The 12755-nt window shown below is 32.5% G+C and overlaps 2 protein-coding genes across 2 annotated transcripts in view; both read left to right on the plus strand.

Annotated features, from left to right (window-relative positions):
- LOC127721682 (neogenin-like) overlaps positions 1-12755 on the plus strand; it is a 193164-nt gene that overhangs the window by 63064 nt on the left and 117345 nt on the right. The window lies entirely within an intron of this gene.
- LOC127722390 (uncharacterized) overlaps positions 1-12755 on the plus strand; it is a 30545-nt gene that overhangs the window by 5004 nt on the left and 12786 nt on the right. The window contains exons 5-6 of the mRNA XM_052229264.1: positions 2306-2354; positions 5145-5245. Of these exons, the coding sequence (XP_052085224.1) occupies positions 2306-2354; positions 5145-5245 (150 nt within the window). The remainder of the gene's footprint in view (positions 1-2305; positions 2355-5144; positions 5246-12755) is intronic.

The following is a 12755-nucleotide window of genomic DNA, read 5'->3' on the forward strand; positions in this document are numbered from 1 at the left end:
TTTAAGAGTTATTTGCACAAATGACAAAAACCATGTCATTGTTAAAACACAGAAACCGTTACAGGTACAAGTATAAGAGTGTGACATGATCCTTAGCAAATTAAATTTTGACAAAATCAATTTGAAAGCAAATCAAAAAGACCCATAAATGATAGAAACGATATTAGGCGGTAAGCCACAACTTCGTTATGCACTAACTCTATTTTTCAAATAGTTAATATTTCCCAGGAGGAAGATAAACTTGTCATATGAACTTCATAACATAAAAGACTTGTAGGTAGTTTCCAATATAAAGTATAATTCAACGGAACCTAAATTCTTTTTAAAAGTACTAATCAGGATTGATTTTGGATCTCAAACAAGACATTGGCGATATAAACTTTTCATATGTATTTCATAAAAATCTTATAAAAATGTAGGTTTGAGAGCGCTTTCAGTTAAAATGTTCCATATAATTCATGTATCCAAGGGACAAAAATGTTCCATATAATTCATATATCAAAGGGACAAAACTAATTTAAAATACAGGATCAGCGGTGATTTTCAAACTCGTCCGAAACAAAGCTGTTGTAAACTTTTGATTTGAGTTTATAACAATACTTCGGGAAATGAAATGCAATTAGAAAGTTCATATTTCCAGTGACCCAAATTTCTCTTTTATAGTTCTTTGGGACCAATGTTCGACCTTAAAAACATTGCTAGTTAGCAAACGATAGAGAGTTAACAATGCAATGTTCCATATAATTAAGATTTTAAAGGGACATTTATACTTGAAAATGTTTGGCCGGCACTGATTTTCTTACTCGACAATGACAACGCTTATATACCTTTAAATAAATTTCATAAAAACTGGTTGAATTGTACGAGTAAGAGCGCTTAGAATTGACATTTCAAAGTGTCATAACCATTTATAATTGACTGATCCGCGCGAATTGTCAAACGGGTTCAAGACATTGCTTAACTGATATAACTCTTTGCAATCAATTTTATAAACCTCTGTCAACAATTGTACATGTGAGAGTCCTTAGATGATTGCACGGGCGCATAGATACACGGACGGACACTCGGTATTCCTATGTTCTCTGAACCAACTGCAGTGGTTGTCAAATATGCTTTTAGGGAATTGATCTGTATGATATTGATGTGTACAGGCCGATAAAAACTACTGAAAAGTCTGAACATATCTAAATTGATTGTAAGCGAATTGTATTGACAGTACTGCATTTACCGCGGTGGATAAGTGTGAACATCTACCGAGAGACTGAAAATGACTTAAAAGTTTATTGTTTAGTCTTCTAAGAGGTATTCAGATCACAATGACGATTTCAGATTAAGACGGCTTTCCTAGTGTATTTTGGTCGGTGTTTGAATATCCGTAACTTTCGCCTTTCGTATTGTTTCTTCAGATTTACAAAGTCAAAAATTAAAGAAGAGAAACACAGTCCTTCTGGAAATCCTATGTGTAATGAGAAATTTGAATAATTTTAATTTATTAAATTGTGTGGGTTTTTTAGGGGGTACCAAAGCATAAAAACATTCGTTGCAGTTGAAGATCATGAAGAAGAAAAATGTAAAATAGCATAAACCAATTTTAGGTCTTAAATCCTAATAATATAGGATATCAATATTATGGAGAATGCATGGAGTAAACGGAACGAAAATCCCATGATATTAAGCCATGCAGAGTAACCTACATTTCATTTTTCACAGATCAGTCTGTTATTTAAAGACGCCGTATCGGCTATTCCAGAATAAAACATGGATATCTTCTTAAAAACGAAGGGAAACCATTAACATTTTATAATTGAATGCATTGATTTTATCGGTCCTTGGAGGAGACATGTTAACTTGAATTATAGGTATTAGATTGAAGTTTTCAAAGAGAGTGGAATGTACTACAAAATGTAGATATATTTTATCTGTTTACAATAATCTAAAGTTTTATCACGTGGTCTTAGTGATGTATTTTACGTTTGTAGATAATATTAAGTTCTTTCGCTTTGGACTTAAATTTTAATATATTAAAGAACTTACTGTTTGATTTTTAAACAGCTCCTATTGTAAACATGTTTCAATGAGCTTTCGCAGCGATAAAGCATTTTCGCACTATTGAAGGCGACGTAATGCACAAGTTAATCAATCAATAGCATAGAAATAATTTACTTATTCACAAGCAGCGTTCCCCTCAGTGATGGCTAACATAAAATTTCTTTAGTTGGATAAGTCACAATTAAAATTGGATATGTGCAGTGGAAAAAACAAGTTTGAAGTTACACGATTATTTATTTCTTTTTCGTTTGATCAGGTTATGGAGGCTAACCAAAACGAGACAGAAGATGACATGCAAGCAGATGGTAAATTTACAAAAAATAAAAACAAATAATGTTTAATTAGAAAGTTATTGCATATTTATTTTCTAAAATATATTGCATTGTGGTTAGATACCAGTAAACGTGGCGTAGCCATATCAATACGCACCACACAGGCTTCAGATATTAACTATATCGGGTTTGACCGGAAACGATTATTGTTTTACGATCTACAAAGTGACAAAATCAAATCAAAACATACAAACACACCTATGGTCAGTTTCCTTGCAGCATTTTCACGCATAGTTAAATGATACGGCAACAAATAATTTTAATTTTCAGCTTGATGCTGTTGTGTTAATATTAGAAAAATATAACGTATATTTAATTCTCTTAGATATACAAAAAAGTATCAACAAACACAGTCATTTGAAAATAGTACAACTGATTACAGACATTGCCAAAGATGTTCTGGTTGGTGTTCTGAAAGGTAGGCTACCAGGTGCTAATTTCGGATACGCATTTAATGGAATGAAAAACAGAATACTTCCACAGTTGAATAATCATGGATGCCAATTGTTATACCCAGATGGGTCGTATTACAGCGGTGACTTGTCAGATCTTGATATAAGTCTGATTTACACCATTTTAAGGAATATGAATACAATTGCACCCCAGTGCAATGGTTGGGGAAACATACCAGAAGATAATGATAGAAGTTTGTCTGCAAATATTGATAGAATTCGTATTTTCAAAAATAAGTATGTTTCTCATTGCTCAAATCTGTCACTAGACGAACAAGACTTTCTGCAAACCTGGCAGGAAATCCGCAAATGCATCATAGAATTAGGAGGAGCCGAATACAAAAGTAAAATCGATTTTCTATTGACATCAGAAATTAATCCTGTAATGGAAAAGGAACTTTGTAATACTCTAAAAAGACTCAAGGACGCGGACAGACAAAATGAATTGAACTTTATCCAATTCAAAGGTAATTAATATGTCCATATATCATTGTAATCTGTCATTTTCAATATTTTACTTTATAAAATATGTCACTAAGATTTTTTTTCTCTCCTACATCAACATAAACATGATAAACATGAAGCAGACAAGATTCTAGAAAAAATTGAAGAGAACATGCATAGGCTTACATGTCGGCCATTTAATTCAATTGATGTTGAATGAATTATTGTTTAAACGTAACAAATACGAAAAGGTTTGCTTTTCGTAGAAACGAACATTATGAGGTATTCAGTAACCATGTTATAAGCAAGAAATGTAAAGCTCCCTAAATTATTTAAGGGAGCATATAGTGTTTTGTTCGTAGTTCGTTTGTGTGTATGAAACACATTGTTTTCTAGATAGTAACGTCAGTTTCCATTTCTTGATTGGAATGAATCTTATATCGATTCAAGATATATAACCGAAAAAGAAACATTGATTTTAGACTCAATAGGGGAAAGTTCAAAGTCATAAGATACAACAGATATTTTATAATTTATAAAAATGGTTTTCGGATGGTAATGTGAATCCGGTTTAATTCATTTGATTACCGATACACATTGACGATATAACGAAGAGATAGAAGTATATTGGTTCTGGAGTCATATGGTTTAAGTAGAAACTTTCTGAAACATTTATTTTTGGGATGTACATTTGAAATACATCGTTGATTTGAAATAAATCTAGTATATATGATTTATAAAGAGAACGATGGAATAGTTTTTTTATAAGAAAAGGTCATGGTATGCTTCCAAAGGTTGAATGTTAATAAAGAAGTATTAGTTGCAATTGGTCGTCTTTCAGTGTTGATTTTCAATGATATATTTTGATTATACAAGTGGTGAAATTACGGGAGCCGTTTAGTGTCAGGGTGTAGTTTTATTTTTAAGTCGTTATAAAGACTTTGCTAACCTGTTTCAACGACTTAGCTAACTCGTTATAACGACTTAGCTTACCTCACTCGTGTTAACGACTTAGCTACCCTAACTTATTATAACGACTAGCTAACTTGTTAAAACAACTTAGCTAACTCGTTATAACGATTTAGCTACTTTCTCAATTCCAGGACTTAACTATACCCTCTAATATGTTGGTCTTGATTTATTTTCGATTGTCTTCTTATTTACCTACCTAAGTCTACCTAAGTGTTTCCAAACGCAGGAGATCAGCTTGCTCCTCTATATTTGGCTCTATTTCACTGTTGATTACTGTGCTACCTCCGATCGTGAAGTTGTAATCTACTGTGTAGTCATAAATCATAGGATGTTCTTTCCAATATTTATCTAGTCTTCGTTCGAATGTTTTAACGTTTTTGGCAGTTACAATTGTCTCAGGAAAACTGTTTCAGACTTCCACTACTCTGTTGGTAAAATAGTACTTTCTAACATCCAGCCTACTCCTGTTCTTGACTAACTTCAAAGAATGCCCTCTTGTTGTTGAACCACTACTTAATGTGAAAATACCACTTGATGCCCTTTCATCATAGATGTTATTGCCAATCTTGTACGTCTCGATCATGTCGCCTCGTAGTCTACGATATCTAAGTGTTGGTAATTTCAGGAGTTTTAATCTGTCTTCGTATGATAGATCTTTCAAGTTTGGAAGCATTTTTGTAGCCCTTCTTTGTACGTTTTCAACTGATTCAATATCCTTTTTTCTTATATGGACTCCAAACACTGCTGGCATACTCAAGATGGGGTCTAGCTAGTGCTTTGAATAGTAAACAGAAACTCTTGTAGTCTAAGTACTTAAATGACTTTCGGATTAGTCCTACTAGTTGGTTGGCTTTGTTAACCTGTGTTTGTATATGCTTGTCAAATTTAAGCTTAGAATCTATGTTTACACCTACATCTTTCTCACATTCCACAGTTTCTAAAGTTGTTTCTGCACCATCATATGTTGGCATCTTGTATCTCCCATCTTGGTTCTTCGTTTGTTTCGTGGATATTGGCAGCACTTTACATTTATCAGGGTGGAACCGTAACAGCCATTTCTCACTCCATCTGAACAGCTTATCTATGTCTTGTTGAACTATGTCTATATCATTTGGGGTTTGTATTTCTCTATATAATTTTGTATCGTCTGCGAACATAAATACATCAAAGTCCACACATAAGGGTAAATCGTTTATAAAAAGAACAAACAGTATTGGTCCGAGAACTAACCCTTGTGGTATGCCACTAGTTACATTATGCCACTGTGAGTAATTTCCATTAACTTGTACTCTTTGCTTTCTACCATGTAAGAAGCTCTGGACCCAGTTACATGTTTGGTTACTAATTCCATATGATCTTAGCTTGTTAATTAAACGCTTATGTGGAACCTTGTCGAAGGCCTTCATAAAATCAGTATAGATAGCGTCAATAGATCCTCCATTATCTAGAATTTCAGTCAAATGGTCTAGTACTTTTAATAGTTGTAATCCTGTTGGTCGTCCCCCGATAAATCCAAATTGTCTATCACTAAATAGGCCGTATTTGTTCATATGGTCAACAATTCTCTTTCTTATTAATTTTTCCATGATCTTACATATAATACTTGTAAGGCTAACTGGTCTGTAGTTCGACGCAAGCTTTTTATCTCCCTTTTTAAACAACGCTGTTATCTGACAAAATTTCCAACCTTCTGGTACAATACCGGATGAAAATGAACTATTGAAAATGATACAAAGTGGAATGTCGATTATATCTGCAAGTTCATATAAAACTTTAGGATGTACCTGGTCAGGCCCTGGTGACTTTGACGTATTTAGGTTTTTTAGTAATTTGTTAATTTCTTTTGGTTTAAAGACTTCATCACTAGACGATTCATCGTACTTAATATCTTTTAAAAAAGTTTCATCCTCATCATCTTCTTTAGTGAATACACTTGTGAAAAATTCGGCAAGTATTTCAGCCTTATCAGTATCATTGCTTGCAATAAACGTTTTGCCATCTCTTTTATCGTGAAGTTCAGAAATACCACTTTTCGACTTTCTCTTTGAGTTAATATATGGCCAAACATTTTTACAATTTGTCTTTGCTGATTCAGCAATGTCTTTTTCACGGTTTTTACGTTCTCTAATTACAGTTGATTTTGCCTTGTTCCTAGCTTTAGTATACTCCCTATAACTATCATTGTCTCTCTTATTTGAATACTTTTCCCATGCTCTATGTTTTTTCCTTATTACTCTTCTAGCTTCTACACTTAAAGGTTCTTTATTATACTTCTTTTTCGATATTTTCTTTTTAGGAATATGGTTGTTTATTGCTATTTGTAATCTATCCACAAAAGCACTCACCTTTTCTTCAGTGTTTTTGTCTGCTAATAATTCTTCCCAATTAACATTTAAATCTTGACGTAACATTTCAAAGTCTGCTTTAAAATAATTAAACTTTTCCGACTTAGATTCTATATTGTTAATAAAATCTTTATCATTTACCAATACTAAATCTAATAGTGATGGTTCCTGGTTTATGCGATATCTCGTAGGTTGATCTACCATTTGCTGGAAGAAGCAGTCTCTTATACATTCTAAAAAGTTTTCACTTACACTGTTTTGGCGGACCAACTTTCCCAATTTATAGACGGAAAATTAAAATCTCCAGTTAGAAGTATATGTGTATATTTTTCTTCTAAGTTACTTATTTTCAATAATAGTTCATTTAATAATCTATGATTCTCTTCTGTTGATGACGGACTTTTGTATATACATCCTACTAAAAGTTTATCATTATTCATTAGATTAATCTTAGCACATGTGAATTCCTTAAAGTCGTGTTTAAAAGTTATCTCTACTGCTTGCAGCTCTTGCTTGATGTACATTATACTACCTCGACCATTATTTGGTGGAAAATTTTATTAATAGATTTTTAAATTTTGACTATAATTTTACATTAATTAGAAACAGAAAATGGATGATTACAATTTCAAAAGAGAAATTGAAGATGAAATACATTTTGACTTAAATGTCCTAAATACAGCGAAGATCGCATGGATTTTCTAGAAAATGTAGAACTTTTTAAGGTCGTCTAATTTAAAGACATTTACTGATAAATCTAAATTGTTTAATTTTTCTTGATGAATTGTTCAAGCAGAAGAGGTAAATCATAGATGCCTATTTTTGGTTTGCTTTGTTTTATCAGTAGTGGATCAAGGGCTTTTAAAAGGGGGAGTTGTTTCATGTTAATAAGGGGAGGAGGAAGGAGCCAAACCTTATAATATACTATTTTTTTAAGAATAAGGAGATAACCAGTAAAATTCAACGGGTCAGCAAAATAGCCAAAAAGATTAGCATGCATAGGAATCTAACTTACTTCTAGACTATTTGACTATAGAAAAGGGTTTGTTTAAAGTGTGTTGGAAGGGGGCAAATTTCTGAAAATAAAAAGCCTGAAATAAGTTCTCTGAAATGCCTCATAGTGCAGAAAGACGGTATATATATATCCATATATCAAATTTTAAAGCAATAAAATTATGTTGTTTTAGATAGCGTTCTGTCTAACATATGTATGAAATTTTGTTTGCCTATTTTGATTGGTAAATAAGGCTTACCAAATAAGACATACTTATTACAATAAAACTCAATAATACACTTTAATCATGGCGATATATCATTTATAATGCATTAAATTATGTTCTTTTAAGTAGCTTTCTGTCACCGAACTCCGGCTGGCGAACAATAAGTCTGTGAAAAAAGTTGTATTAAACAAGCTAACAATAAGCCAGCGAACAATAAGGTTTATCAAGCTATCGAACAATAAGCCAGCGCGATTTTATATTTACACACTCATTTATTATACACTATTTTGATTATTTCATTAATGCTACTAAAGAAACGACTAAGAACGAGTTTGATTCCCTTAACTACCATCCCCGCTTATTATTCAATGATTTTACAAGAGAATTAACGCATATTTATAATCTGTTCATATTTTATGTATTCTTTCTTACAATGAAAAGACCCCATTTTACCCGCAACTGTAAGGACAGTGATTTCATTCCTTTGTATGTAATGAAATATGACTTTTGAAATATTATTTTTTTCAGAAGATTTAAATGAAATAAAACAACATCTACGTATGAACAATAGGCAACCCACAGACACTGCAAAAGCTCCCAATGGTTCATTAGGTAAAGTGTGTGTTCCAAAACACGGTTGTATATCATTTCACTTAGACTGAGAAACATTTTGTGACTTTTTATCATGTGGTTACATCGAATATGAATATACAATGTAGTATAATGCCATAACTGATCCTTGTTGTTTTCAAATCAGTTAATCTGAATACTAGACGCGCCTTAAAAATACAAGTACACCGAAATTAGAAAAAAAGTATAACAACAAACATACCAAACTCAAGGGAAATTCAAAACGAAAAGTCCTTTATAAAATGGCAAAACCAAAAGCTCAAGCACATGTGGAATGGAAATCAACTGTCATATTCCTGATTAATACAGGTATTTTTTTGTGTAGAAAATGGTGGATTAAACCTGGTTTTATCGCTAGCTAAACCTTTCACTTGTATGACAGTCGTATAGAATTTCATTATATTGACAACAATGTGTGAGCAAAACAAGCAGACATAATAAGTAAAAACGTCAAAAATTTGGGTACAGCAATCAACATTGTAATATGATCTTAATCACTATAAAAACAAATAATTGTTTCAACAGAGAAACACAAAATGACATAGAATATAGCATTATGCAATTACGCATCATGTGTTTCAGAATCAGATGATCTTAATATTAGACAAGCTTAAATGACATTATTACTAATTCAATGCTTGTTATGTTTCTGGGAAAATAATGCAAGAAATACAATGACACACATACGATACTCCAATGTAAATTCAAAAAGGAAAAGTCAAAAAAGCTGACAAGATCAATGCTCGCGCTCGATAAAACTATTAAAACTATTAAAATACAAATGTTATATTCCTGATTTAGTATTGGCCATTTCCCCAAAAAACGGTAGATAAAAAAAGGTTTACATTAAACATATTAAAGCTAAGATTCTGTAGGCCAAATTTTTTATTATTCTTTTTAATTGCAAAGACTATATGTGCTTTCTACCGTTTTTCCTGTATATTCAAAATATAACGGACCATTCAAGGTTTTATATGAAATGCAAACGCATAGCATGCATGTGCTGCTTGAATTTGAATCAACATTCAGTGAAAACAAAACTTATATTGGAATCGGATTTACAATGATATATGATTATATCTGTATTGACATTTCTTTGTTTGTTTAGGCAGCGTACCTTTGGAGTTTAGGATAGAAGGAAAGAATATTCCGTTAGTTGAGGAAATTAAAAAGCGTTCTAACGATCTATCAAGTGACGACATGCGAATAACGTTCGCTAAAGAGGGATCTATTATTATTGGTTTGAAGGTATCGACATCAGCTCTTTATACTGTCGGGAATTTTCTCGCAATGATTGATACTTTATTGTCAAAATTACTGCAAATGTATCCACATTACGGAAATGGACACACAACACGTATAGTCGCATCAGTAAATTTTATGGATGAACAAAATGGTAAGTGTTTTGTTAGCCCCCAAAAAATGAAAGAATGTTGGTAAATACATTATTTTTTGTCGAAGGGTATGACGTATTCAATTTTTTAGAGGTGTTCTTATTGACTCTATTTCAATGCTATGGAAATTTTCAATTATTCGAAATTCATTGCAATAAATATTTCCCATGTCCTAGTGGTAAATAAATTATTGATACTCTTATTGATGGTTAAGTCTTTCCACCTGTTCCATCATTTGATCATAACTTGAATTTTAGGCTAATCTTAAGAGCTACATTCAAGCTAATTTTGCTCTTGCTTGTGAACGAAGATATATATAAATGAACTAATGAACAATGATTGGGCTATTTAATATAGATTTTGCACCTGTGGTTTGTGACAAAGAAAAATAACAGTCTGTATGCCTTCAAACTTGAAGTAGTCATTTTGTATCGGTAAAGTACATATATATACCACTTATATTTGAGGAATATTGTTTACAAACAAATCTCACATGACACAGACACTGACCATTTATAAATTGGAAGAATCAGCAGTGTCCTTAAAATAGAAAAACAAAATAAGTTTTAAATGAGCATGTTCGTATCAAGAATTCGTATATTCGTGCTATTTTCACAGAAAGTTTTTTGTCTGTATATTACTGTTCACCTTTTTTGTTATGCCTCGGCTAAAATAGAAGAGGGGCATTATGTGTTCTGGTTTATGTGTCTTTCCGTCATTAATTCGTTCGTCCGTCTGATATTGGGATCAAATTGTTGGTTACAGTTTATGTATTGTGTGGTCACATTAACTTAAAAATTAGTAGACATGTTCATCCTAAGTGAACTGTTGTATATATATGCCATAATTGGATTTTGATCCAGAATTCACGGTTCATAACAAATTGAAATTTATTGATTTAATTGGAAGATAATGTCGTATGGACACATATTCTTCACATAACGACACTATGGAATTGCTTAAAAATTTCGAGTAGCAACGGTTGTTCGGTGTTAAAATACTGGTTTTAACTTTCTTGGGGGTTTTTAAATATTAGTTAAACAAAACGGTGAAAAGTTTATAAGCACTGTCTTCGGTTAAAGTGTTGTGGAGTAGTGGTCATTTTGCAAGTAGGCATTTATCATATTGTCGTCTCAAACAACCGTTTGAAAAACAAACAATGCGACGTTTTCGACAAAATAACAGCCTTATTTTCAGACAATGAAAAGGACAATTCATAAAAGGACGTCTTGTTTATACATCGAATATGGGATTAATTTTAGCAATTCACGTATACTGCGTGACAAACGTCTCGCAGATGTTTCACGGCTTGCTATCGTATAAACCGTACTACGAACTGGGAGCCGTCATTGATTTCTTGAAAATAATCAATGTATATACTTAATATCAACGTATGTTTTATGAATTTATAATCAAAAGTATTTTGAGAATTTTTAAGCTGCATCTCGGTATCAATTTCACGTCGGTAATTTTCGTATTCATAGGAACTAATATTGTGTGTACTCGATTATGCGTTCAAGCAACCGTTAAATGTAACCGTTGCACGAACGGTTTGTATTTGTCATGTATACATTATTTCTCCTATAGCAGAAAAACAAATGATATGGGTTATCCATCCATGACACAAAATCAGTACATACACAGCAAAAACACACAAAAAGCGAAGGACAAGCGCTTTTATTGCTGTTCTCATCTCAAAGTCACGAAGGCATGCAACACGGAGCAAAAACTGCAAGTTTAAGACGGGTTCTAGCTCCAGCTTGAGCGGAATTCTATGCAAAAATAATTTAGATAGACAGCGTTACATGTAACACCACCAAATTTGGCCTGGTCAAAAAAGAAAACACCGGAAAGTAGAACATTTTTAAAACAAAATAGTTCCTACGCATAGGTGTAAATATGAAACCATGAAGAATATATTTTTGTAGTTAATGTATTAGATGAAAAGTGAAGTAATTGTGATCATTGTAGATCACATATTGACTGATAATTTTGAAGAATACAAAAATGTATGAAAGAATTATAAAATAGGGGCATATATTGCCTGTTACTCAGATATGAAGTACCTGTTTTGGTGCAACCAAAATTCCGGTAACCAATACGGACTGCTGTATAAATAACAGGTTTGCATTTCGTCGCGTGAATTTGATAGAGTTATATGTCCATTTTTTATACCAATGGAGATATATGTAGCTATATATTTGATATCGAAGTGCAATGGTCTATCTCCCTATACTACTATAATACGAGATATATGGGTATCAAAATTATCTTATAGTACTATGTTGAAACTGTTTGCATGGTTTAAATTCCTTTCCACATGTGAAGCAGGATCTGCTTACCCTTCCGGAGCACCTGAGATCACACCCAGTTTTTGGTGGGGTTCGTGTTGCTTAGTCTTTAGTTTTCTATGTTGTGTCATCTGTACTATTATTTGTCTGTTTGTCTTTTTATTTTTGGCCATGGCGTTGTCAGTTTGTTTTCGATCTATGAGTTTGACTGTCCCTATGGTATCTTTCGTCCCTCTTTTAGAAAGGAGAGGCAAAAGATACCCAATTGACATTCAAACTCATATGTCAAAAATAAACTGACAAAGCCATTGCAACAAAAAAAAGACCATGGGAAAAACAACAATACTGAAAACACAATGGAAAAAAATGAAAATATATCATTATAATATTCACACGACGATTTTCTAGTACGCGTTAACAAAACATGAAAAAAGAGCTATTTTTACATACAAGATTGACCTTTTTTAATAATGTATTGAAGATAATGTAAAACAAAGACTAGTTTCGTTTCCACGGCCAATGATAGCAAAAACAAAAAATACCAGGCTTGTAATTTTGTACGCCAGACTTGCGTTTCATCCACTGAAGACTCATCAGAGACACTCGAATCAACAAATTAAAAAAGC

The sequence above is a fragment of the Mytilus californianus genome, unplaced genomic scaffold (assembly GCF_021869535.1).
Source record: "Mytilus californianus isolate M0D057914Y unplaced genomic scaffold, xbMytCali1.0.p SCAF_12, whole genome shotgun sequence".
NCBI classification, from domain to species: Eukaryota; Metazoa; Mollusca; class Bivalvia; order Mytilida; family Mytilidae; genus Mytilus; species Mytilus californianus.